The 27,621-nt window shown below is 45.7% G+C and overlaps 1 protein-coding gene across 1 annotated transcript in view; it reads right to left on the bottom strand.

Moving 5' to 3' along the window:
* The window catches only part of CACNA1B (calcium voltage-gated channel subunit alpha1 B), a 72,367-nt gene that overhangs the window by 32,022 nt on the left and 12,724 nt on the right, over window positions 1-27,621 (bottom strand). The window contains exons 7-12 of the mRNA XM_060200787.1: window positions 6,382-6,499; window positions 5,045-5,174; window positions 4,730-4,789; window positions 4,002-4,108; window positions 1,550-1,646; window positions 453-613 (exon numbers count right to left, since the gene is read on the bottom strand). Of these exons, the coding sequence (XP_060056770.1) occupies window positions 453-613; window positions 1,550-1,646; window positions 4,002-4,108; window positions 4,730-4,789; window positions 5,045-5,174; window positions 6,382-6,499 (673 nt within the window). The remainder of the gene's footprint in view (window positions 1-452; window positions 614-1,549; window positions 1,647-4,001; window positions 4,109-4,729; window positions 4,790-5,044; window positions 5,175-6,381; window positions 6,500-27,621) is intronic.

Below are 27,621 nucleotides of genomic sequence, written 5' to 3'. Positions count from 1 at the left end.
GGCACAGGGCTTTAAAGGTTTGGGGCAAAGAGCACAGTGGTTCTTCAAAGAGACTTCCATGCTTGAGGCTCCAAAGCCCCAGATTCAATCCGCAGAAACACCAAAAGCCAGGGCTGAGCAGTGCTGTAGTTGCACACTCTTATCTCTCAGAGTGAAACACATTTACAAAAAGGTGTCCCCACCTATGGGGGAAAATTTTCATAAGCAGTGAAACAGTGCTGCAGGTGTCTCTCTCTTCCTCTTCTGTCTCAGTTTCTGTCTCTAACCAATAAATGAGTAGAAAATAAAATGGTGTCAAGAGACCTGCTGCAGGAGTTAAAGCTAAAAAGCTCTTAGAGAAAGGGCCAGAAGCCTCAATCTGGATGTGGAGCCTTAGCTATGACCCCAGCCCAGCAGTGATAAAAGGAAAGGGATGTTGGCTGCCACATCAGGCAGCTCCTGCCTTGGTTTACCTGCAGTCCCGCTCCAGTTCTTTGGATTCATCGGTACAGTAGAAAAACTTGCCCTTGAAGAGCTGCACGGCGATGACAGCAAAGATGAACATGAACAGCATGTAGACAATAAGGATGTTGAGCACGTTCTTCAGGGAGTTCACCACGCAGTCAAACACGGCCTAAGGGGCACAGGGCTTCCCACTCAGCACCCTAAGGGCTGTCCAGAAAGCACTCAGGCCAGCTGCCTTATGAGGTGGCAGGCAGCACTACTCCCCATGCTCTATGGGAGTCAGTGACTTGAGGGGCGGCAGGTGGGCTGAATGTGAGGGATAAGCCATGCTGCAGATGTGAGTTAGCCCAGAACCCTGTCTTCTGACATGGGGGCATGGCTATCTAGCCATGGCAGGGGCAGAATGCAGGGACTCTGGGTGTGTGGTGGCTGTTACTACCAGGTAACGCTACAGCCCAGGCTTTCCCTCCTGTCTGGCTGGGATAGGGTGGGGTGGGGACAGGCCCTTCGCTACCCGCAGGACACTGCCCAGCATAGGCCAGAGCTGCCGGAGGCTGAGGGAAGCCATTTGGCCTGGTTCACTCATGTCCTGCACTGCTGGCTCTTCACACCTCACTGTGTTCTGGAGAGTCAGATAAGCCTGAGCTCAGGAGAGCTTAGCAGACAGAACTCCAACTTCAGCAGCTCAGGAAGCACACTGCTCATCTCCCTCTCTCCCTTTCTCTCTCCATCTCTCTTTCTTCCTCTTTTCCCTCCCTTCCTTCCTAGAGCGTGTTCATGCATGACTTCATGACTCCCAGGCCTACTTTCTTTTCATTCTTTTTCATTTTAGAGAGATAGATAGGTAAATAGATCAAGATATGGGGGCAAGGCAGCAGCCACACCCAGCCTTGAGGCCCTGCTGTTCCATCACCTTCCTGGAGACCCCTGCCTCATTGTCCCCACTGCCCCCTCCTCCCAGGAAGCACCTGCTCATTCAGGTCTGGGGCTGAGGAATAAATTCATGAACATGCCTGGTCTCCCACCCTTCCAGAGAGTGGCCTGAACAGCTTTGGCTCAGACAATGTGAGGCCCCACACCACTCATCCCTAGAGCTGACATTGACCTTGAGCTTGGGCAGCCGCTTGATGGTCTTGAGGGGTCGTAGCACACGCAGCACTCTCAGGGACTTGATGGTGTTGATGTCTTTCCCTTTGGAGCCTCTAGAAGGGAGCAGCCACACATGCAGACGCAGGACACATGCAGCCCGCCTGCCAGACCAGAGCCCTGCACCTCCCCCTCCACATCTGAGCATACCTGAGCTCCAGATGGGAAGGCCCATCCCCCACACCACGCTTCCCCCCACATACCTCTACCCTGCTAAGCCCTGCAGTGAAATGAAGAGGAGGAGAGATGGGAGGGGAGGCTATCCCATACCCAGCCGGCAGCAATGCCCTGTCTTGCCTAGAACCTTCTAGAAGAGCTGAGAGCCCTTGTTCTACATTTCTTTTTATTTATTTTTTCCTTTGCTCCCAGGGTTACTGCTGGGGCTCAGTGCCTGCACTACGAATCCACAGCTCCTGGAGGCCAATTTTCCCATTTTGTTGCCCTTGTTGTTGTTGTTATTGTTGCCACTGCTGTTGTTGTTGGATAGGACAGAGAGAAACTGAGAGGAGGGGAAGACAGAGAGGGGGAGAGAAAGATAAGACACCTGCAGACCTGTTTCACCACTTGTGAAGCGACTCCCCTGCAGGTAAGTAGCTGGGGGCTCAAACTGGGCTCCTTTGGCTGGTCCATGCACTTTGGACGATGTGTGCTTAACCCACTGCACTACTGCCTGGGCCCCTGTTCTCCACTTCTGTTTGAGGGAGGTAGGGGGTATCTAGTTCCCTGTCTGTCCTCTCAGCTCTCCAGATGACACAAAGCTGATAGGAAAGAAGAGTGGGATAGAGTGAGGGGAAGGATTGAGGAGGATACCAGTCAGATGGAAACAAGCAACACAAGAGACAGGTGGACAAAGATAGACTGAAGCAGGGAGAGAGCAGATGGAAAGAGAAAGGAGGGAGAGAAGGATGACAGGAAGGTGAGGTGAGGATTGAGGAAGAGGGAGAGCAGGAGCAGAGTCACTGAGAGAAGATGCAGAGACAGTGATGAGTGAGGGAGAAGCAGACAGGAAAAGGCACACAGGAGGGGTGGCCAGGGTAATCAGGGGAGAAGATCCAGGTGCTGGATGTTGCCTAGGGGTCGGTCTGGGATCAGTGCCCCCTCAGGGCCCCTGACAGAGAAGGCCAGGGCAGAACAAGGGGTTCCCTCAGGCTACCAGAGGCCCAGAAACTGTAAAGAGTAGGAGACTCTGCCAGCTGGAAGCCAGGCCCAGAGTAAGTGTGAGGAGGGTCCAGGAAGCCATTTGCAGACATGGCTTCAGCCTGCTTGGGGCCCTACCCTGTTTCAGAGGCCGTGTCCCCCAGTTCAGGGGAGCGCATGGGGGAGTTGGGGAAGGGGGTGTCAGGCTACAGGGAGAGTGAGCAGCTAGGGGCCTTGTCTACCAGCCCTGGCTGACCTTCTTAAGAATTGGCTCAGATGCCCCCAAATACATCAGGGTCCCAGGGAAACCCAAGATGCTGGCCTTGCCCAAACCAGGGTTCTGTGGTCACCCTGTGGGGTCTGGAAGTAGGCAAAGAGGGGGCTGAGTATGCCCAGGGTAGGGGACAGACCCCACACCAGTACCACTGATGTCTGGGGATGGGCTGTCCACAGGGGCTCCCCCTTTCTCATACCCATATCTCCATTGGTGCTGTCCCCATCCCCCCTGTCCCCCAAAAGGGGGCCGGCGACTAGGCCAGAGCTGCTGGGGTGGTGGTGGAGCAGGTGGTGGAGGGAGAAGGAGGGGGCGTGTTTCCAGGAGAGACACGGGGGACCGGGCTTGGGATGGTGGTCATCTGGGGAGCTGGGTACACTGGCCCCTGCTTGCCCACAGCCGCCATCTGGCCCACAGGTCCCTGGGAGCAGGATGGGTCTGGAACATGGCCCTCAGCATGCAGCCTGGTGGAGAGTGAGAGGTGAGCAAGTTGATGATGGGCCCTGGGGGGTCAGGGTGGGGGGGGGAGGCATTACCCCATGACGCTTCTACCGAGATCCAGCCACAGGGAGACAAAGAGAAGGCAGTCAATGAGGATAGCTGGGATGCCCGAATCCTCCAGTGGGCGTGAAGACAAGGGGGCCCCCACCTCCAGGGCTACAGTCACTCCCGCCCTGACTTCTCTGTGGATTTTACCCCATAGGGCACCTGGGCCCACCAGGCCCCACCCTCCCTGCAGGACACTGAGGAGCTCCCTCGAAGCCACATGGCTCCCAGGAACCAAAGGCCCAGCACCGCCAGCACCTCTGCTTAGGAGGCCCCTGGAACAGGTAACCTCACCCCCCAAGATTCAAATTGTTCAGCCTGTTCCAGAGTCATGCAGACCCCCCTCCCCCCAAGTCCACAGTCCAGTGCCAGCCAGGAACAGGAGCCACAAGGCCCCTCCTCCCACCCACACCCATCAGGGCTCCCAGGGCTGCTCCCAGACGCATGTACTTACGAGAAGGCAAAGGCCACCAGGGCCCCACTGACCACAATAAAGTCCAGAATGTTCCACAGGTCCCGGAAATAGGCGCCAGGATGCAACAGCAGTCCCAAATCTATCATCTGAGGGGGAGACACACCTTAGGGAGGCAGGGCCTGGAGTCTGGGGCAGGGAAGGTGGGCTCCAGGGTCTGTCCTGTCAGTAGAGGGGATGCAACCACATCCTCTGAGGGCCCCCACATGCCTTGAGTGTCCACGGTGGCCGGGACTGGCTGAGCCCTGCTGAACCCACACTCCCCTGGGGTCCTGGGACCTCCTGCTGGTGAACCATCAGGGGACTTGTAGGGTGAGCTCAGGTGTTGGGGGGGGGCACAGCCTAAGGCCGAGAAAGTTGGGCTCTAGGTGTCAGGAGAGCTTGCAGATGCATAGCTAAGCTCTGGCCTTAATCTGCTGTCCTCAGCCTTTCCTGCATGCCAATGGCAGCTAGAAGGGTAGGTGAGGGCAGAAGGGACATGTGGATGCCACATTTGCACAGGTCCCCCTGGACTATGACTCTACTCAGAGATCCACCTAGGACTCTGCCCCACCTCCCCCTGCCAGCACTGGCCCCAGCTGGATGCCCATGTGTGGGGAGGCTTCCTGGGGGGCTTCAGTGGAGCCCCATCCTGTCATCTGGGGAAGGACACCCACGAGCCACCTTGCTGGGAACACAGGCTGCTGGGACTGTCCTGGGGGAGGGCTCACCTTTATCACCATCTCAAAGGTGAAGACGCCAGTGAAGATGTAGTCCATGTACTTCAGCACCTGGGCCCAGGGGAGGGAAGCATGTGAGTGAGGTCTTAGACCTGGGGCCACTGGGCTGTGCAATGGCAGCCTCCTGCCCAGGGCAGAAGAGGCAGCAGGGGGGAAGGGCAGTCTCCTGAGGGGTAAACTAGTTCTGCTCCTGATGGAACCTCCTCCCTGAGGTACATGGCCAGGCTGCCCCCACAACCCAGAGGAGGCAGCATGAGGATGGATGGACAGATGGATGGCAGGACAGTGGGACAGGCTGGCACTAACGTTGTTGCGGGGTGAGTCTGCACGCACGGGGTCCTCAGCGGCCAGGGCGATGCTGCTCAGGGCGATGACCACGAGGATGACCATCTCAAAGTAGCGCATGGTCACGATGTAGTGGCAGAAGCGCCGAAGCCTGGGGACAGGGGCGTGTCATGGAGGCTGGGGTGCCCATGGGCCCACTCACCTCTCCCTGTTCAGCAGGGGCTGCGATAAAGGGGGGCTTTGTGGGCAAATGGCCTGTGGGCCTGATTACCTCACTGCTGGAGACAGGGCTTCCCTTCTTTCCTCTTTCTCTATTCCTTTCTCTTTCTCCCTTTTCCTTTCTCTCTCTTTTTAAAAAAATTATTATCTTTATTAACTTATTGGATAGGGACAGCCAGAAATAGGAAAGGGAGTGATAGAGAAGGGAGAGAGACAGAGAGACACCTGCAACACTGCTTTCCCACTCCCAAAGCTTTCCCCTTGCAGGTGGGGATTGGGGGCTTGAACCTGGGTCCTTGTGTACTGCAATATGTGCACCCAACCAGGTATGCCACTCCCCACCCAGCCCCCTCTCTCTTTCTCTTTTCTAAAGATTTATTTTTTTCAAATGAGAGAATAAGAAGCAGAGCCTTACTCTGACACATGCAAGACCAGGGATCAAATTCAGGGCCTCATGCAGGCTAATCCAGGGTTCTAGTCATTGCACACTCCTGGTGCTGAGTGAGGACTCTGAGAGGTTGGGTGCTGGGTGAGGGGACTGCAGGAGCCTAACAGGGGTGGGTCAGCCACAGCTCCAGGCTCCTCGTCTGTAGCCCTTTGCCTATATGGCTGTGCCGGACAGTATCTGCCCCAGTCTGTGGTGAGGACCATGCAGAGGGCAGGGCTATGGCTGGAGGTCAGAGCAGGGAGCACTGTGGAAGGTGCAGGTCTTATACACAGCTTTGGTTCAAGCCCTGGCACTGGAGGAGGTGGCAGCGTGTGGTCTCTGTGTCTGAGTGAGAAAGTGCCTGGAGCAGTGGGAGAAGGCATGGAAAGGGGTGCAATGCCCACCAGCACCCCCAGACCTGCTTCCCCAGCAGCTCTGGGAAGATCTCTGGACTTTGCTGGGCAGCACTGGGTGGGAGACCCTAGAGTGTGTGGGCTGGGCCGCCTGCCACACCTCAGGATTCCTGCCCCCTTCTGCTACACATCCCCCAGCTCTGGCCACTCCCTGCCTCTCCTCACCCGCCCCACCTAGCCTGGCTGGGCCACATGGGCCCTGGGCCGTGTCTGGTGATGAGCTCTGGGGGCTGGGGATATGGATATACATGGGCTGCTAGGCAGGGTGGGGGGCCAGTGTGGGTACTGAGGACACTCACAAATTGGTGGGGCTCAGGCAGAACATGGAACTGTAGGGCACGATGGGCCGGGGACCGCTGTGTGCTGCCTCTGCCTCCTTCTTCCCATCAGCTTGGCCTTCCAGGTCCACGTTCCCACCTGTGGGATACCCATGTCACCCAGGAGCCAGGGGGCAGCAGACACAATAATTATGTTTCCTTTCATGTAATAGTGTAGCAATCTACTACTTTCTTTTACTTTTCTATGAAAATTCCGATTGGTAAACATTTTAATAAGAGATTAATACCAGAATTCTGGAACAATATTTATAAAGCAATGGTTGGAATTTGTGGGTAACCTAGATTGTTAAAAATTAACTTGGGGAGGGAGTCGGGTGGTAGCGCAGCGGGTTAAGTGCATGTGGCACCCAGCACAAGGACCAGCATAAGAATCCCACTTTGAGCCCCCGGCTCCCCACCTGCAGAGGAGTCGCTTCACAATCAGTGAAGCAGGTCTGTAGGTGTCTATCTTTCTCTCCCCCACTCTGTCTTCCCCTCCTCTCTCCATTTCTCTCTATCCTATCCAACAACAATGACATCATCATCATCAACAACAATAATAACTACAACAATAAAACAATAAGGGCAACAAAAGGGAATAAATAAATACATTTTAAAATTAACTTGGGGGAGTCAGGCGGTAGCACAGCAGGATAAGTGCACATGGCGCAAAGCACAAGGACTGGCGTAAGGATCCTAGTTTGAGCCCCCGGCTCCCCACCTGCAGGGGAGTCACTTCACAGGCGGTGAAACAGGTCTGCAGATCTATCTTTCTCTCCTCTTCTCTGTATTCCCCTCCTCTCTCCATTTCTCTCTGTCCTATCCAACAATGACAACATCAATAACAACAACAATAAAACAACAAGGGCAACAAAAAGGGAAAATAAATAAATATATAAAAAAATAAAAAAAATAAACTTAGGCCACAGTTCACCTTCTAGCTAATTATATCCTTTCTAGATAGTATCTCTAGGTTTCATCAACCATAAGGCAGCCCACATCACCTAGGGACCAGGAAGCAGCAGACATGGTAATTATGGTATTTTTCCCTCCATATAATAGTGTCAGTGCTGCCCCTGTCCCCTGAAGGGCTTGTGAATGAGGCAGATCTGAGGCAGCAGGCACCTGGGCTCAGACCAGGCCAATCTGCCTGGTGACAGCACCCCTGCTCCCTTGGCTTGGGGGTGGGACACCCGTAGCCCAGGGTTCTCTCCTCTAGCACCTGCTGAATCAACCTGTCCACACTCAGTAAGGGGTCTGAGCCCTCTTATCTGCTCCCACGACTCTTGCCCCTTCTCCTCTGCCCGCTCCAGACTCTGCTCTCCCAGCCTCACTCACTGCTCCCCACCAGACCTTGAACACCTGCTCCCTGGGTGGAGATAGACACGTCTGCACTTTCTAAGCAGACCACTCCCTGTGCCAAGCATCTTCCTTTTGGAGCATCTATGGTCACCTCCCCAGTGCCCACTTCTGTCCCTTGAGCCTCCTGGGATCCCCATAGGGCCAGCAAGATAGCACAGGGCCATTGTCCCTCTCACTGTTGCTTCCTTTTGGTTTGTTTTTAATATTTTATTTATTGGATATAAGAGAGAAATCAAGAGGGAAGGGTGAGAGAAAGAGCTTTACAGCTTCTCAAGCTTTCCCCCTGCACGTGGGGAATGGAGGGCTTGAACTTGGGTCCCTGCACATGGTGACATGTTTGCTCTACCAAGTGCACCACCACCTGGCTGTTGGCTCCCCTTACTGCTCTTATTATTTTTTAAATTTTAAAAAATTACATTTATTGATTTATTGGACAGAGATAGCCAGAAATCAAGAGGAAATGAGGTGATAGAGAGGGAGAGAGACAGAGACATCTGCAGCATTGCTTCACCACTCGCAAAGCTTTCCCCCTGCAGGTGGGGACCAGGGGCTCGAACCTGAGTCCTTGAACATTGTAACATGTGCACTCAATCAGGTGTACTACCACCTGGACCCTCTGTTTCTTCTTTAAACACAGACTTGAAGTGCACTTTGAAGGGAGGTCTGCTGAGCCTGAACCAGGCAAGCCCTCTCCTCCTAGCATTCCAGCAGGGAGGGTTGGGTGGGAGGAGAGAGCCCTGAGCTGAGAGCAGTGGTGCCTGCCTGGCTGACAGCCTCCAGCCAGGGGCAAATGAGTCTTGCTCTGCACAGGTTATATAACCTTCCAGGAGATCGACTCAGCCATGCGCATCACAGCCCTAATTGTATACAGCAGCTGATTTCACTACAAGATGTCATTTCTTAAGAAAATCAAGACACACACACACACACACACACACACACACACACACACACACTATTATCATTGCAAGCTCTTTAACAATAACAAAAATTATAATATCTGCAACTGCAGGCAACAAGCTAAGTATGCAGTATTTTTCATTTTATTAGTGAGAGAGGAGAGAGAAAGGGAATCATAGCATCACTCTGGCATATGTAATGGTGGGGACTGAACTCAGAACCTTATGTTTGAGGGTCCATTAGGCTTATCTGCTGCACCACTTCTGGGGCCACAGCAGTGGATGTAAGAAGCAGCACACAGTGGATGTAAGACTCACCCCCAACGAGTGTAAATGACAGAAGCAGTGGTTTATGTTGTGGTAAGTGAAGAAATACAAACTGCACACATGAGACCCTGTGAACCCCCCCCCCCCATACAACTGGTGAGTACTGGGTGCTTTTCAGCCAGTCATGCTAGTTCCCCTCACTGTCATTTTCTTTTGTAATTTTTATTGTCACCAGGGTTATCACTGGGACTTGGTGTTGGCACTAGGAATCCAACACTCCCAACAACCATTTCCCTACTCCACCCCCTCTTTTTGGGTAGAACACAGAGAAACTGAGATGGGAGAGTGGGAGGGAGAGAGACAGAGACACCTGCAGACCTGCTTCACTGCTTATGAAGTGTCCCCACTGCAGGTGGGGAGTGGGGGCTCGAACCTGGGTCCTTGCGTATGGTAACATGTATACTCAACTAGGTGTGTCATTGCCTCACTGTCCTTTCAACTTTTAAAGGCCTTTCCTAAAAAGAACATCATTACTTTCAAATGAGGAGACATCATTTCCAAACTACAGCCTTTCAGCTCCTGCCACAAGGGCAGGAAGGCAAACCCAAGGCCGGGAGAGCTGGGGACAGAGCCTTGGGGGTTCAGAGAGGGTTCTCCACTCTGAGGAGAGAGATAGAGAGATGGGGGAGGGAGAGAAAGAGACTATAACCCCAAAGCTTCCTTCAATGTGGTGGGAGCTAGGTTTGAACCCAGATCATGCACAAGGCAATGCAGTGCACTGTCCAAATAAGCTATTCCAACAGCCCTTACAGACTTTTTAAAAGCCAGGAAGTAACAGTATACCAAGAGGAGAGGGGAAGGGCTAGAAGGAGAGCTGCAACAGATGGTCACTATGGAAGTGGGGGGAAAAAAACAACAACCAACTTCACTGAGACAGGCAATGGGCAAGATGTGGAAGGGAGCCCCTGAAGGAGGAACAGCCCAAGAGTGGGAGGACAGCACTGCTGTCCTCCCCCCACCCCACCGAAGACAGCAGTGGCTTTCACTACAAGGAATGCACTCTTACTTGGAGGACAACACAAGCCCATGGGAGCCCTAGAAGCAAGGATAAGAACCTGCAGGTCCTCTTTGCCATACTCAGCTCACTGCGGCCCGGAGATGGCTTGCCCTACAGAGCACATACTTTACCATGTGTGAGGACCTGGGTTTGAGCCCCCTGGCCATCATGTGGGAGTAGCAGGCAAAGAGGAAGTTTCACATGTGGTGGAGCAGCACTGTGGTGTCTCTGTCCAAAAAAAGGAATCACAGAGGCAGAAATCTCTGACAGCAGAGAAATGAACAAACATCCTATTCAACCCACACAATCCCTCTTTTAAGTGTTTTTTAAAAAATCTATTGCATCTATCTATCACTGGATAGATACACCGATAAGTTGAAAAGGGAGGTGGAGACAGAGAGGGAAAGAGACAGACACCTGTAACCCTGCTTCACCACTTGTGAAGCTTCCCCCTGCAGGTGGGGACCAGGAGATTAAACCCAGGTCCATGTGCACTGTAATGTGAGCGCTTATCCAGGTACACCACCACCTGGCCCCGACACACACAATCTCTAAAGAATGAGACAGCCCTTTTCAGCCTAAATAGAACTGAAACCCAAGGCACCAGTCAGTGGTGCATCTGGTAGAGCACACACATCACTATACATAATGCCTGGGGTTCAAACACCGGGTCCCCACCTGCATGGGGGAAGTTTCATGAGTGGTAGAGCAGTGCTGCAGGTGACTCTCTTTCTCCCTATATTTCTTTGTCTCTACTAGAAAGAATAAAAAAGAAAAGAAAAGAAAGGAAAAAATATGTCTGTTGGGAGTGGTAGAGTTGTCCAAGCACTGAGGCCAAGCAAGCAATAACCCTAGTGGAAAGAAATAAATAGATAAATAAAATTTGCATCCCAAGACATGCAGGGCGTAAACTTCTCTCTCTCTCATGTTCATTTAGGCTGGCATCAGACCCTGGGGAGCTGGAAAGATTTCCAGTTGATTCGTTTCTTTTAGGATTTGGCTACAACTGTTCTAAAAAGTAAGGCACTTCTCAGGGTAAGGGCTACAAACAGGCAACTCACAAATAGGTGAGTTTTAAAGGAGTCAGGATCCAACCAGCAAGGAACCAGGATCCACTGACACTTGCAAGGCTTGATTATATTCATCTAATGCATAAACTGGTTCTTCTTTGGGAAGTTCAGGATAAAGCTGATTAAGTCCACTTTCCATTTTACTATAAAGCCTCATTTGGCACCGTCTGTGGCCAGATGCACAGAGCTCTTCCTATGTGTGTAGATGGAGCTGACAAGGCGGCTCTCCACCCCATGGGTGCTCCTTGTCAGCAAGAGGGAAAATAAGGGCGGGGATGAAGCAGCAGAGCACATGCTTCATACTCACAAGTCCCTGGATTTGATCCCTGGCATTGAAACACCAAGAAAGCAAAAAGAGGAAGGTTGAAAGTAATAAACGCCCAGCAGCAGCAGCCATGGGTTTCAGTCAGAGCCATCTCTCCCCAGAGCTCCTGCTGCAGCCCTGCCTGTGGCTGGGAGATGACACTCCCAGGAGGGAGGGAGGAACAACACAGAGAGGAAGGTGTCCATAGGTGGTTTTCTGATGCAGCTGCCTCACAGCTCCTCTCCTGTCAAGAGGTCAACTTGATGGGACTACAGCGAGCAAAAGAAGGGACACTGAGTGTCAAAAGCAATGGTGAGGAGGCTCGTGAAGCTCAGGCAGCAGAGTGCACACTTCCCCACACTTGAGGACCTGAGGCCCAGCCCCCAACTGCACATGGGAGCATCTGCATTGGGGCGAGTGGGGGGAGCTTCATGAGCTCACTTGGACTGTGTGCTGCTTTGTCATGTGTGTGTGTGCCTGGGTTTGAGCCCCCCCCCACTGGAAGCACACACTGGGGCTGTGGTGTCTCTCCATCTCTGTCTCTGTCTCTTTATCTGAAAAAGCTGGTACAGAGCAGGGAAGCTCTGGTGAGGACAACAGGAAGAGAAGTGCTAGTAAGCAGGTCTAGAGATGCGGGGCGTGCCAGTATCTAAGCTCCCTCCAAGACCATTCACTTATGTCTCACTGGTCACACTGGGAGTTCCCTGGGGACCAATTCATTATTCTGAAAATGTGTAAACAAAGGGACAGACCCAGCTACCGGCCTTGCTTAAACAAATACAAGCTGTATTCCGAGGTGACCAAATGATAAGGTGACTTCTTCGTTCCAAAAAAAGGCACCATGATAAATGCACCATGATAAATGCATGATAAAAGGCACCATGATAAAGTGTGGTGACCCAGTCCTTCTGCTCTGCCTAACACCTTCCTTGATCTGTGCCACCTCCACCAACACTGACTAGAGCACTGAGGGCAGGGCAGGGGGGCTTGTAGGTGGGCAGCCAGAAGAGCCGGCTCACCAAGCTCACTCCCTGACAGGAAAGACAGGAAACCCAAGCTGAGTACCCTGACCCCAGGCACAGGGAACCCCTGAGGATTCTCTGGGCTGCACACAGTCAGCATGACTGTGGCTCTGAGGGACATTTGCTGTGCTGGTGTGATTGTTTTCACTGTCAGCCTCTAGGGTGTTGTTGGCATCTATCAGGTAAGAGGTTGGGAATGATGCTAGTTATCCTAAAATGCTTAAGAAAGCTGCCACCAACAGACGCCAGAGTCATGGTTCAGAAGGTCTGTTTTTGATCTGATTGCCAGCTAAGATGGAGTGTTAAATGTGATACCAGAGACCACTCCAGAATGGGGGGAGGGTTACATTCTGCAGGACAGATAGAATCATTTCTTTAAAAAGCAAGTGGCATAAATCAGATGACAGGGAAAGAATTATTACAGAATATGGGAGACCTAGCAAGGTTAATCAGAGCCCCATGCATGAATGTGTTTGGATCCTGGCCCAAGCAAAAATAACTTTGCTATATGTGAGTTGATGGCGATTCTCTCAGTTAAGAACTAATATCACCGGGGGCAGGGTGACAGTGCACCAGGAGCAAACTTTACAAGGACCCAGGTTCAAACCCCTGGTCCTAACCTCCAGGGGGAGAGCTTCACGAGCAATGAAGCAGTTCTATAGGTGTTTTTCTCCTCCTCTCCCTATGTCCCCCTTCCCTCTCAATTTCACTCTGTCCTACCCAACTGAAATAAATAAATAAATATTAAAGTTAATTAATATCACCTCAGCTAGGTGTAGTAATGCTGCTGTGGAGATTTTAAAACCTTAGTATCTAGAGATGCTTACAGAGACAGTTTTAGCTAAAATTATATACTAAAATGTGGGTGTTCTGCTTAAAACACAAAGGAGAAATACCACTGAAACAAGACTGGCAGGCAAAAAAGGGGCAGGGATAGAAGCTTGAAGGTAGATGGTGGCAGAAACATGAGAGCTCAGAATCTGGGTGTCTCAGTTCTTCATACTAAGAAGGTTGTTATGTAAGAAGAGGAACAATCTCTCTGATGACTGGCTTTATACAAACAGCAGGGCCTGGAGACACCAGCATGGCCTCTATATATGAGGGAAAAAAAATGGTCAAACTAAAATTCCATGCAAAAGACTTTCAGGCACACTGAGAATTTACCAACTTCATATCTCACTAAAAGAAATTATTGAATAGAAAAGATGCTCTTCATATGGAAGGGGGTGGGTAGGAGAGAAGGGATGACCTGAAATAGAAGGAGTGATAAATAATGGGAGAAAGGATAATAAAATCAACTTCAAAAATCAGCAACAGAAAAACTAAATGAAGGACACACACACACACACACACACACATACACACACACACCTCTATTAGTTGGTACCCCAACCCATAGGTTTTTCATGGATAAAATATGAAATAATGAAACTGGGGAAGAGTCAGAAGTAAATAATACAATGCTAGGTGCCAGGTGATGACACACCTACTTGGTAGAGTACACATATCATAGTGCATAAGGACTTGAGTTCAAGACCCTGGTCTTCACATGAGGGGGTAGGGCGCTTCATGTGCAGTGAAACAGTGCTGCAGGTATCTCTATGACTTTTTCCCTCTCTATCCCCCCTTTCCTGTTAATTTATCTCTTTCAAAAACAAACAAATAATGCTTCAAAACTAGCAAAATACGGGACCAGGTGGTGGCACACCTGGTTGAGTGCACATGTTACAATGTGCAAGGACCCGGGTCCCCACCTGCAGGGGGAAAGCTTTGTGAGTGGCGAAGCAGTATTGCAGGTCTGTCTGTCTATCTGTCTCTCTCTCTCTCTCTATTACCCCTGTCCTCGATTTCTGGCTGTCTCTATCAAATAAATGAAGATGAAAAAAAACCTAACAAAATATAATGAAACTAATTGCTAGAGTGAAACTTTAAACATTAAGCATATTAACTAAGTAAATAACATGAACTAAGTATCCAGTAGATGGAAAAAGAATATTACAATAAAGTAAGATAAAGGAGATAATAAGTAAAAATAGAAATTAATTAAACAGTAAAAGGACAGAAAAGATCAAGAAAATCAGACTGAAACTCTGACAATCTAAATTAATAAACGTTTGTGAAAAATTTATCAAAGGAAGGTGAAAAGGACATAAGAAGAGGGGGCGGTGGCACACCTAGCCCCAAGCACACATGTTGTAATGCACAAGGACCCAGGTTTGAGCCCCTGGTCCCCACCTGCATGGGGAAAGCTTTGAGAGTGGTGAAGCAGGACTGCAGGTGTCTCTATCTCTCACCTTCTCTATTGTCCCCTTCCCTCTCTATTTCTGGCTGTCTCTATCCAATAAATAAATAAAGATTTTTAAAAACCTTAAAAAGAAGCTTTTAATAAAAAAAAAGAAAAGAAAGGAGGGGGTAAAGAAAGAAAGAAACACCTGGTTGAGTACATATGTGACAATGCGCAAGGACCCAGGTTTGAGCACCTGGTCCCCACCTGCAGGAGGAAAGCTTTGTGAGTGGTGAAGCAGTGCTGCAGTGTCTCTGTCTCTCCCTCTCTATCACCCCCTTCCCTCTAGATTTCTGGGTGTCTCTATCCAATAAGTAAAATAAAGATAATAAAAATATTTAAAAAAAGAAAGGCAGGAATAAAGGAAGGAAGAATGGACTAAGCAAGAGAGGGAAGGGTGGAATTAGAAACATAAAAAAGGGACCAGGTGGTGGTGCACCTGGTTTACTGCACATGTTACAGTGTACAAGACCCAGGTTCAAGCTCCCAGAAAGCTTTGTCAGTGTGGTTAAGTAGTACTGCAGGTGTCTCTTTGTCTCTCTCCCTCTCTATCTCCACCTTCCTCTCAATTTCTAGTTGTCTCTGTCAAATAAATAAAGATAATAAAAATTAAAGAAACATAAAAAGAGGTCACCATAAATCCAGTAGGAACTAAAGATAAGAAGCTCACTCCCACTGATAATGACAGTAACCTACATGCACCTCCTCAGTGAGCTCACTGTAGAGGTAATAAAATCCTCTAAAGCCCACACTCCCAGCATATGAAGAGTTACAAAAGCACAAACTTGAATTTATGTGTAAGTGGGGGGAAGCAAATCTTTAAGACCTTCAGAATCAAACCCAGACTATGTATAGAAGGGAGGGTGGAACAGGATCCCAGTAATGTTGGAGAATGGACATCAACTAGTATTGGTCCTACAAAAGACACACACACACACACACACACGGATACTGAGACCCAGTAAATCATGGCATTAATGCTTAGGGTTTGAAAGGAAGGGTCTGCAAAGTAAATGAGACGGGAGATAGCAGCCCCAGGAAAAAGAAACATCAAAAGGGTAAAGTGTGCTTTAGTGATGAAGGAGAAAGACAAGTGCAGAGGTCCAGGACCCTACAGAGAGGAGAAAAACAGAATCTGAACTGGTCAGACACAAGTACCCCAGGTGCTGCTGAGTAAAAACACTAGACTTCATTATGTTAACAGCGGAAGCAGCTCTTCAACTATAGAACAAGCCGTAAAACCAAAGGGAATTTCTGGTCCAGGAAGAGTCAACCTTCTGCACTGTTAATCAGAAATGAGACTGACTTCATAAAATATATCCATTAGAACAAAATATAAAGGGTGAAAACTTTCAAGCTAATGAAAAAAATACACACATCACCCTGAAGAGCAGAGGGAATCTATAATAGAAATGTTTAATAAAAATTAAACATACATAAACGATTCCTAATAGATAAAAACAACACAAAACAGATTCAAAAGTTCAAAATAAAAATAGGAGAAGTTTAATGAGAATTGATCAAACTCAGGAAACAAATGGAAAACAACAACACACACAAAATCATCTCAGAAATCTCAGGGAGTCCAGGGAAGGACACAATAACTAAAATGATAGCAATGGAGAAAAAAGAAGATAGGAGTGAAGTAAGCCAAGATAAAAACAAATACAAAATAAAGAAGGAGTTTTTATAAGGCTCAGAGAAATTATATAAAAAAAAATACGGGAGTCGGGCGGTGGCGCAGTGGGTTAAGCGCAGGTGGCGCAAAGCGCAGGGACCGGCGTAAGGATCCCAGTTCGAGTCCCTGGCTCCCCACCTGCAGGGGAGTCGCTTCACGGGCGGTGAAGCAGGTCTGCAGGTGTCTATCTTTCTCTCCCCTCTCTCTCTGTCTTCCCCTCCTCTCTCCATTTTTCTCTGTCCTATCCAACAACAAAGCAATGTCAACAATGGCAATAATAACTGCAACGAGGCTGCAACAACTAGGACAACAAAAAGGGGGAAAATGGCCTTCAGGAGCGGTGGATTCATGGTGCAGGCACCGAGCCCCCCAAAAAAATAAAAATAAAAATAAAAATAAAAATACAAGGGGCCAGGCGGTGGTGCACCTGGTTTAGTGCTCATATTACACTGCACAAGGACCCAGGTTCAAGCCGCTGGTCCCCACCTGCAGGGGGAAAGCTTCATAATTGGTGAAGCAGGGCTGCAGTTATCTCTCTGTCTCTCTCTTCTCTATCTCCCCCTCCCCTCTCATTTTCTCTCTGTCTCTATCCAAATAAATAAATAAAATAATATAATACCAAATGTCTAGGTTTTCATAAAAAAGTCATGTCACACCAAGAACATGGTAAACCTCAATTTGAACAAGAAAAGACAAATAACAAACACCAAGATAATACATGTTAGAACTATCTGAAAATGATTTCAAAGCATCCATCATAAAAACTGGGGGGTCGGGTGGTGGTGCACCTAGTTGAGCACACATACTACAATGTGCAAGGACCCAGGTTCAAGTCCTCCCCCCCACCTGAAGGAGGACAGCTTCTCAAGTGGTGAGGCAGTGCTGCAGGTGTCTCTCTGTCTCCCTCTCTTTCTCCCACTTCCTCTGGATTTCTGGCTGTCTCTATCCATCAATAAATAAAGATAATAAAATAAATGTTTCAACAGATGACTTAAAACACACCTGAGACAACTGAAAAAAACCTGGCTGGTGTTAGTGCAGCAGGTTAAGTACACATGGTGTGAAGTGCAAGGAGGCATAAACATCCCAGTTCGAGCCTCTGGCTCCCCACCTTTGGGGGTGGGGTGGGGGGTCACTTCACAAGAGGTGAAGCAGGTCTGCAGGTGTCTTTCTCTACTCTTTCTGTCTTCCCTTCCTCTCTCAATTTCTCTCTGCCCTGCCCAACAACAACAGTAGTAACCAAAAACAACAACAACAAATGCAACAAAATGGAAAAAATGGCCTCCAGAAGCAGTGGATCTGTAGTGCAGGCACCGAGCCCCAGCAATAACCCTGGAGGAAAAAACAATCTACATCTTACAAATAAATAGAAAGTCTTAGCAAAGAAACTGAAACATATGATGATGAATGAAATAAAAAAATTCAATAGATGGGTTCAACAGCATAACCAGTGAACTGGAAGATAGAAAAATAGAAATCATCTAAACAATACAGAGCAAATATAATGAAAAAAGTACAGAAACTCAGGGGCCTTAAGGACTCTAACAAAAGATCTACCATTCATGTCATCACAGAGTTCTGAAAAGAAAACAGAAAGAGGCTAAAGCTGAAGATGAATTCAGAGACATAATGGATGAAAAAATTTCAAATTTGGCAAAAGGCATACACCTAAATATTCAAGATGGTGCATGAACTCCAAACAGGATTAACCTATAGAGACCCATGCCAAAATACATCATAATCAAAGGTCTGAAAATATAAAGACAGAGAAAATCTTGAAAGCAGCGAGAAACAACATCTTACCTATAGGAAGAAAATAATTCGAATGACAGTAGATTTCTCATCAGAAACCATGGAGGTCAGAAGGAAGAGGCACACGTTTTTCAAGTGCTGAAACAAAAAGAACTGTCAACCTAGAATTCTATATCCAGTGAAAACAGGATGAAGTGGAAAATCAAGGCATTTCTCAGATGAAGGAAAACAAAGAGAATTTTTCAATTGTAGATCTACCCTAAAAGAATGGCTAAGAAAGGCCCTCCAAACAGAAAGTAAACAATGAAAGAAGAAATACTGGAACAAGGAAAGAAGAACAGAAAGAGTATAAAAATGTGGGTTAGTAGAACACATGTTTTCATCTCTATAATTTCTGAAGTAATGTTTGATAGTTGAAGCAAAAATTGTAACACACAAATACATATGTAGAGGAAATAAGACAATCATATTACAAATGAGGGAATGAACAGAAAGGCGAAGTTTCTATATTTATTTTTTAAAAAAATATTTGTTATTGGATAGAGACAGAGAGAAATTGAAGGGGGAGAGGAAGATAGGGAAAGAGACAGAGAGATACCTGCAGCCCTGCTTCACCATTTGTGATGCTTTCCTCCTACAGGTGGGAACCAGAGGCTTGAATGTAGGTCCTTGCACACTGTAATGTGAGCACTTAACCAGGTGTGCCACCACCTAGCCCCAAATTTCTATATTTCATTTAAATAGCCCTAGTAGACTGGGATAAGTTGGATACATAATGTGATATGCACCTTTTATTCAAGCAGATCAGAACATACACAGCAACAATTAAAATACAGTCCATATATCCTATAGGTAAATTAAAATGGAATTCTAAACTACATACAAGTAATCCAGAGGAAGGTAGGGGAAAAAAACCAGAGCAATTTAAAAAAAGATGGATAAAACATGTAAATGGCATAAACATGCCAAACAGAAGAATTGAGAGAGTGAATTAAAAACATACAGCTGACTTGAAAGTAAAAAGGTAAAAAGGATATATCATGTAATATTTACTAAACAACAGCAGAAATGGGTATATCTGCATTACTTTGTAGATTTCAGAGCAAAGAGCATGATTAGCCATAGAATGTCACACTACATAAGGCTAAGAATTTGGAAAGGAGAGATATAATGATGGTTATGCAAAGAGACACTCATGCTTGAAGCTTCACAGTCCCAGGTTCAATCCCCTGCACCACCATAAGCCAGAGCTGAGCAGTGCTCTGGGAAAAATAAAAGAGCAATTCTAAATACACATGTACAGATGTGAGGGTGATCGGTTTGTGACATCTGCACCCCCCACTGATTGTAGGGTTGATTAGTCTGATATGGCTGGCTAGGAGGGTGTCCTCGTCCTCCTTCATCACTCCATGTGCACTAGGTCGAAGAGGATGACCTTCCCCAAAGAGAGACGACTGGTCTTTGGTCAAGGGTATACGAGTAGCTGCACTCCTCTGCTAGAACCTCCAACCCCCTCGTCTCTGTCTCTCCTATCCAACCCCAAATGCATCAAAAGATCTAAATGTGCATATACTTGGCAACAGAACCACCAAACATGTGAAACAAAAATTTAACAGAACTGAAAGAAACAGATAAATCCACATGTATAGTTGTAGACTTGAATACCTTGTCCTCAGTATCTGACTGAGCTAGACAGAAGATCAGAATGTACACAGAACTCAACCTCATCCAATAGCAGGACTTGACATTTACAGAATCTCCACCAAACAATAGCACAATACCTATTATTCTCAAGTGCCTACAAATCAAATACCAACATATGCCATAACCTGAGCCATTAACCAAACCATAACACATCTGAAAGAACTGAAATTCGGTGGGGAAGAGAGCATAATGTTTATGCAACCCCCCCCCCAAAAAAAAAAAAACCCAACTCTCATGCCTGAGGCTCCAAGGTCCCAGATTCAATCCTCCTGCAGCATTATAAACCAGCACTGAGCAGTACTCTGGTACATTTCAACAACAAAAATACAATCACAGAATGTTTTCACTGACCACAAAATAAATTAGAAAATAATAGAAAAACAGCAGGAAAAATACCCAAACATTTGGAAATTAAACAACATATTTCTAAATCATGAGTCAAAGAGGAAGTCTCAACGGAAAATTTTTAATAGGACTCTAAATGAAAACAAAAATATAGAAAGCCAGGAGAGTGTTTATCTGGTAGGGTGTATACCTTCCATGTGTTAAGCCCTGGGTTCAGTTACTATCACCACAGGGAGATGGCACTCAAGGAGCTCCACAGATGATAGAGCAATGTAGAAGTGTCTTTCCTCTCTCCCTCTCCCTCTCCTTCTCTGTCTCTCCTCTCTATCTACAACTCTCCTCACCCTTCAAAAAACAAGGAATGAAAAAAGTTGGTCTGGAGAGGCTATGTAGTGATGACATCTATATCACCCTAAATGCTTAATTTGAAAAATGGAAAATATTCAAATCAACAATCTAAGCTCCTACTTCAAAGAAATGATAAAAGAGCAAAACTAACTGCAAAGAAGAAAATGGTAAGAATCAGAAATCAAATGCATTTGAAAAAAAGGGAAAAATTTAGAATGATCAATAAAATAATCTGGCTTGTTGAAAAGATCAATGAGGGGGCAGGTGATGGTGCACCTGGTTAAGTGCATATGTTACAATGCCCAAGTACCCAGATTCAAGACCCCAGTCCCCACCTGCAGGGGGAAAGCTTTGCGAGTGGTGAAGCAGTGTTGCAGGTGTGTCTTCCCCTCTGTCACCCCTTCCCTTGTCGATTTCTGGCTGTCTCTAGCAGGTAAATAAAGATAATACAAAAAAAAATTTTTTTAAATCAATGAAAGTAAACTTTTGGCAAGGACAAAGGAAAAGAGGAACAATGTGCTATCAAAAATCAGGAAGCAGATATGCTGTCACTACAAATCATTAACACATCAAAAGGATAAGACTATGATAATGAGCAAGTGGCGACGCACTTGGTTGAGCACACACATTACCATGCAGACCTGCTTCACTGCCCGTGAAGCGACCCCCTGCAGGTGGGGAGCTGGGGGCTGGAACAGGGGTCCTTATGCTGGCCATGTGTGCTAAACCTGCTACACTACCGTCTGGCCTCCAGGATTTTTTTTTTTTAAAGAGTAAGAACATTAAACAAAGGGAGATATTCTTAAACACTTGCATCACTTCTAAATTGGATAACCTAGATCAAATAGATCCTTTAATAACACAGTTATTTATTTGTGGTACTGAGCCATTACTCCTGGCTCAACAACTCCATTCACATACAGAGAAAAAAAAGGTACCATGGCACAAAAATCCTCATACTATGGCACTCCCAGGTGATCCTGAGATTTGTATGGCAAGGTAGTGTCCTACCTGATGAGCTAGCTCTCTGCTCCTTAAATGAAGTAACTTTTTTCCCCAATTGATTTTATTTTGGGGGGTGAGGGAGAGGACGAGGGTAAGGGTTTACAGGACAGTTGTTGACACCTGGGTACAATGTCTTAAATGAAACGGATCATTTCTAATCATGATTTACTAAACTCATCTCAGAAGATAAAGTTCAAACAGAACAATATTTAGACAGAAATAGAGACATCATCAAAGAATTAATCTACCAAAGAAAGGCCAAACCCAAGTTAATATCACCAAGGAGCTCTACCCAGTCTTTCAAAAACAGATAATCTTAAAGTTACATAAACTGTTTCAGTGTAGAAAAAGTAGCAGCTCACCATAGGGCTCACCGAAGGAAGACTGAGGTATTCTGTCCTGCCACTCGAGGAAGACTGATCCTGAAATGAGTGCAGCCTACAATGTTCCCAGATGTGACCATGAGCTATGAGCTTAGACCAATAGGGACTCAGAAGTTACACAGCCTATGGTGCTAAATATAAATATAGATATGGGTCCTGGATCAGATGGGTGGAGATAAACAGTTAATTCTTTTAAAAAAATTTATTTATTCCCTTTTGTTGCCCTTGTTTTATTGTTGTAGTTATTACTGTTGTCATCATTGTTGGATAGGATAGAGAGAAATGGAGAGAGGAGGGTAACAGAGGGGGAGACAAAGACAGACATCTGCAGACCTGCTTCACCGCTTGTGAAGTGACTACCCTACAGGTGGGGAGCCAGGGTTTCGAACCGGGATCCTTAGGCTGGTCCTTGCGCTTTGCCACCTGCGTTTAACCTGACTCCCGATAAATAGTTTATTCTATCCACAGAATATTTTCAAGAATGGGAGCTACTCTCTGCCCTAATCCAACTTTCTAGCCATTTTCTCTAACACCATTTCCTCAGACAATGTTTTTATTCAACTTCATTTTAGCTATCAAATTCAAGCAAACATAGGTATAGGCCCCTAGAAACATACCTAAAATGGACTTCCTTAGCTTTCTTCCACCTTAAGATCCCTAATCTCATCAACTCTGTTCCTACTTTTTGGCTTCTATTCATTAACCATTTTGTCTCACTTTATGTCCTGCCACCTTCCAGATACCAAGTTGCAGACACTACCATGATTCCATTCTGACTTCTCTGGGCAGACAACCTCAACTCTCCAGAGCTCTGGCCCACAAGGGAAAGATAGAAACAGGCTGTGGGTGTGGATCAACCTGCCAACACCCATGTCCAGTGGAGAAGCAGTTACAGAAGCCAGAACTCCTACCTTCTGCACCCCAAAAACAAACCCTGACCCATACTCCCAACAGGGGATAAGTGATAGGAGGAAGATAAGAGGGCTCTGAACTCCAGCTCCATCAGCACTCAAAGAGAGAGAAGGAAATACAGATATTTGGATGTAGTAATAGGGTCATGTGTGGCTTGGAGGGGAAGAGAGCACTGGACGTGGAAGAAAATGGGGGCAATTATGTACAAATGTAGACAGACAGTTATGGAGATGATGGTTAACCCATGTCTGAAACCTTGGGAGAGGTGCGGCGGACTGCAATGGGGGGATCAGGGATTCAGAACTTTGGTGGTGGGAACAGTGTGGAGTTGTACCACTGATGACATGTAATTCTGTAAACCAATATTGACTCACTAATTAAAAATAATAAAAGAAAAAAAAAAAGCAGACAGCTTTCTGATCTTTCCATGAATAATGTTTCCCACAGATCATCTCCTCAGTAGGCATCTCATAGTGTTGTTTTTTTTTTTTTTTTTTTTTGCTTCCAGGGTTATTGCTGGGGCTTTCAGGACTGGCACTATGAATCCATGGCTCCTGGCACTCTTTATTTTTATTTGACAGGCCAGGGAGAAATTGAGAAAGAAGGGGAGATAGGGAGAAAGATAGATCCCTGCAGACCTGCTTCGCTGCTCATGAAATGTCCTCCCTGCAGGTGAGAGCAGGGGCTTGAACCCTGGCCCTTGAGCATAGCAATTAGTGTGCTTAACTGAGTGCACCACCACCCAGCATCTCATAGTGTTATGATGCCTATACTTGAGGACATGCGTATCATCACAATGCTTTTAGCATCTTTATTTTTAGGCTGATATTGATGAAGAAAAAATGTATACACACGGGAGTCGGGCTGTAGCGCAGTGGGTTAAGCGCAGGTGGCGCAAAGCACAAGGACCGGCATAAGGATCCCGGTTCGAACCCTGGCTCCCCACCTGCAGGGGAGTTGCTTCACAGGCGGTGAAGCAGGTCTGCAGGTGTCTATCTTTCTCTCCTCCTCTCTGTCTTCCCCTCCTCTCTCCATTTCTCTCTGTCCTATCCAACAACAACAACAACAACAATAATAACTACAACAATAAAACAACAAGGGCAACAAAAGGGAATAAATAAATAAAATAAATATTAAAAAAAAAGATTAAAACAATGTATACACACATACCCCAAATTAATTTTCAATATTCAAACAGTAATACTGGGAGAAACTCTCAGGCAAAGCTCCAAATCCAGCTAGTAAAACCATCAGAATGTGTGATCATTTATGAAAAGGGCAGCAAGTTTCAATAAAGGAGGCATCCAAAACAAGTGTTGTTTTAACTCTGGTGATCTAGAACAATATATTGAGCACTTTAAGCCCTAATGATAGTTTTTACTTCCTAGTTTGTACCTATGTTACACACACTCACAGGCTACACCAGCACTCTGGTATATGTAGTGCTGGAGATCAAACTCTGGACCTCTTGCTTCTGCACCATCTCCTGGGCTGCCTTTTGATTATAGTTTAAGAAAATATTTAAAGTATATTCTAAGAAACAGGTTAGGGATTTTGGTTATTTTATTTTATTTTTGCCTCCAGGGTTATCACTGGGGCTCAGTGCCTGCACTACAAATCCACTGCTCCTGGAGGCCATTTAATTTTTTTTTTAAATTTTTTGGATAGGGCAGAGACAAGTTGAGAGGGGAGGGGAAAATATAGAGGGGAGAGGGAGGGAGAGATAGATACCTGCAGACCTACTTCAGCACTTGTGAAGCAACTCCCCCACTCCCACCCCCTACAGATAAGGAGCCATGGGCTTGAACTGGGATCTTTGTGTGGGTCCTTATGCTTCATACTATGTGTGCTAAACCTGTTGTGCCACTAGCCAGCCCCAGGGGATTTTGATTATAATCAGCAGTAGCAGATGCATAACTTTTACAATACATTATAAAGTTTATAATACTGGGAGTCAGGCAGTAGTACAGCGGGTTAAGCGCAGGTGGCTCCAAGCGCAAGGATCCTGGTTCAAGCCCCCAGCTCCCCACCTGCAGGGGAGTCGCCTCACAGGTGGTGAAGCAGGTCTGCAGGTGTCTGTCTTTCTTTCCCCCTCTCTGTCTTCCCCTCCTCTCTCCATTTCTCTCTATCCTATCCACCAATGACGACATCAGCAACAATAATAACTACAACAAGTGCAACAAAGGGAATAAATAAATATTTTTTAAAAATTATAATACCTTATAATTGTTTCCATTTAAAACAATGAGGAGTCCGGTAGTAGCACAGTGGTTTAAGCGCACGAGGCATGAAGTGCAAGGACCGGAATAAGGATCCCGGTATGAGCCCCCGGCTCCCCACCTGCAGGGGAGTCGCTTTATAAGTGATAAAGCAGGTCTGCAGATGTCTTTCTTTCCCCCTCTCTATCTTCCACTCCTCTCTCCATTTATCTCTGTCCTATCCAACAACAATGACATCAATAACAACAACAATAAAACAAAAGGAAATAAATATTTAAAAAATTATAAAAAAACATAGGAAAATGAAACTTCATTTAATGGTGTTAAAGAGATATCTATATAGGATTGATAGCTAAATGTTATACTTGAATATAAGAAAGTTACAGGATATTATATCTTACAAAGTATCAATCAAAAAATTGTACAACATAAAATATTAACAAATAGAATGCAATATCACATTAACAATATGAGTATGACAATAACATGGAGTTTCATCTAAGACTACAAAAATAATTAAGTATCAGAAAATAAATTACTGTAAATACTTACATTTAAAGAAAAAAAAGAGGTATCTATAGATGTTGAAAAGGCCCTTAGCAAAACTCAACTTCTATTACAGATAAAATTACGTACTGAAATAAGATTGAGGACCATAACATGAATTCACAGGCACACATGCGTACACACACACACACACACACACACACACACACACACACTCCTCTCAAGTTCAAAGTCAGAATCTTATACAGTGTAGGCAGAAGTAATTTAAGGGTATCCAGTAATTCCACTGTTATCTGATAATGTACACATTCTTGTAATCAAGCAAATAAATAACAATGAGAGACACAAGTCTTGGAAAAGAATGGTTAGAGTTATAGTTGCAGATTTTTTTTTTGATAATCTATTTTGAAAAATAACAAAGAATCAATTATAAAGCTACTAAACAATTTCAGGATTCAAAAAATTAGCAATAGCTTAGATTTTGCTTCAAGAAAAAGTAGTTAAGAGGGACCAGATTAACATTCCCAGTGGTACCAATTAAATAACACTGGATATAAGAGAGTAGAAAGACAAGTCACAAGCTGGGAAAATTTTCTGCAAATCATGTATTTGATGAAATCATATTCAAAGCAAACAGAGAAACTTAAAAAAAATCAAGTTAGAAAAAAATAGTTAAAAAGTGGATCAAGATGTTTGTTCTCAGATTACCAAGGAATTAAACTAGAAATCAATAAAGATAATTGAAAAATTCTCAAATCAGCAGAGATTAAACAAAACACTTTTAAAATACTTATTCAGTCTCTTTTGTTGCCCTTGTTGTTTTATTGTTGTAGTCGCTGTTGGATAGGACAGAGAAAAATGGAGAGAGGAGGGGAAGACAGAGAGGAGGAGAGAAAGATAGACACTTGCAGACCTGCTTCACTACTTGTGAAGCAACTCCCCTGCAGGTGGGGAGCTGGAGGCTCGAACCGGGATCCTTAATTAAGCCTATCCTTGCGCTTTGCGCCACGTGCGTTTAACCTGCTGCGCTACCATCTAACTCCCTAAACAAAACACTTCTTTTAAAAAATTTTTTAAATATTTATTTATTTTTCCTTTTGTTGCCCTTGTTTTTTGTTGTAGTTATTATTGTTGTTGTTATTGATGTTGTCATTGTTAGATGGGACAGAGAGAAATGGAGAGAGGAGGGGAAGACAGAGAGGGGGAGAGAAAGTTAGACACCTGCAGACCTGCTTCACCACCTGTGAAGTGACTCCCCTGCAGGTGGGGAGCTGGGGGCTTGAACCGGTAAAACACTTCTAAATAACATAAGGGTCAAAGAAGAAATATCAAGATGAGATTTATGACATTTTCAATTAAGTGAATATGAAAACATTACTCACCAAGTTTGCTGAATGCAGCAAAAGCTATGCTAGAAGGGTAATGTATACTACTGAATACATATATTCCAAAAGAAATATCTAAAATTAGCAATCTAAGTCTCCACTTTAGGAAACTAGAAGAACAGAAATTTAATCCAGAATACACAGAAAGAAAGAATAATAGTAAGAGCAGAAATCAGCTAATTAGAAAATAGCAAATCAATAAAAAACCAAAACCAAACAAAACCAGTAGGCCAGGCAGAAGCACACTGGGTTAAACACACAAAGTACAAATGCAAGGGTAGGGGGAGGGTTCAGGTCCTGCAACATGATGGCAGAGGAGGACCTAGTGGGGATTTTATTGTTATGAGGAAATGTTATGCATGTACAAACTATTGTATTGTCGACTGTAAACCACTAATCCCCCAATAAAAGAAAAAAAAAGCCCCAAATTTGAAAAATATCAGTACAATTGATAAGCCTCTAGCCTAAAAAACTAGGAAAAAAAGAGAGAGGATACAAATTACTAATATCAGAAATAAAAAAAGGCATCACTACAGATCACATGGAGATTAAAAGAGTAACAAAGGAAATTTATGAATCATTCTATGCCCAGAAATTCAATAACCTAGATAAAATAGGCAATTCATTGGAAAGATACAATCTACTTAAACTCACAAAGAAAGAAACAGACAACCTGAATAGCTATATCTATTAGAGAATGGCAAAATAGCTCACTTGGA

Source organism: Erinaceus europaeus, chromosome 10 (assembly GCF_950295315.1).
Source record: "Erinaceus europaeus chromosome 10, mEriEur2.1, whole genome shotgun sequence".
Taxonomy (NCBI): Eukaryota; Metazoa; Chordata; class Mammalia; order Eulipotyphla; family Erinaceidae; genus Erinaceus; species Erinaceus europaeus.
Note: the sequence above shows the minus strand (reverse complement) of the source record. Positions and strands in the feature narration are given on the sequence as shown.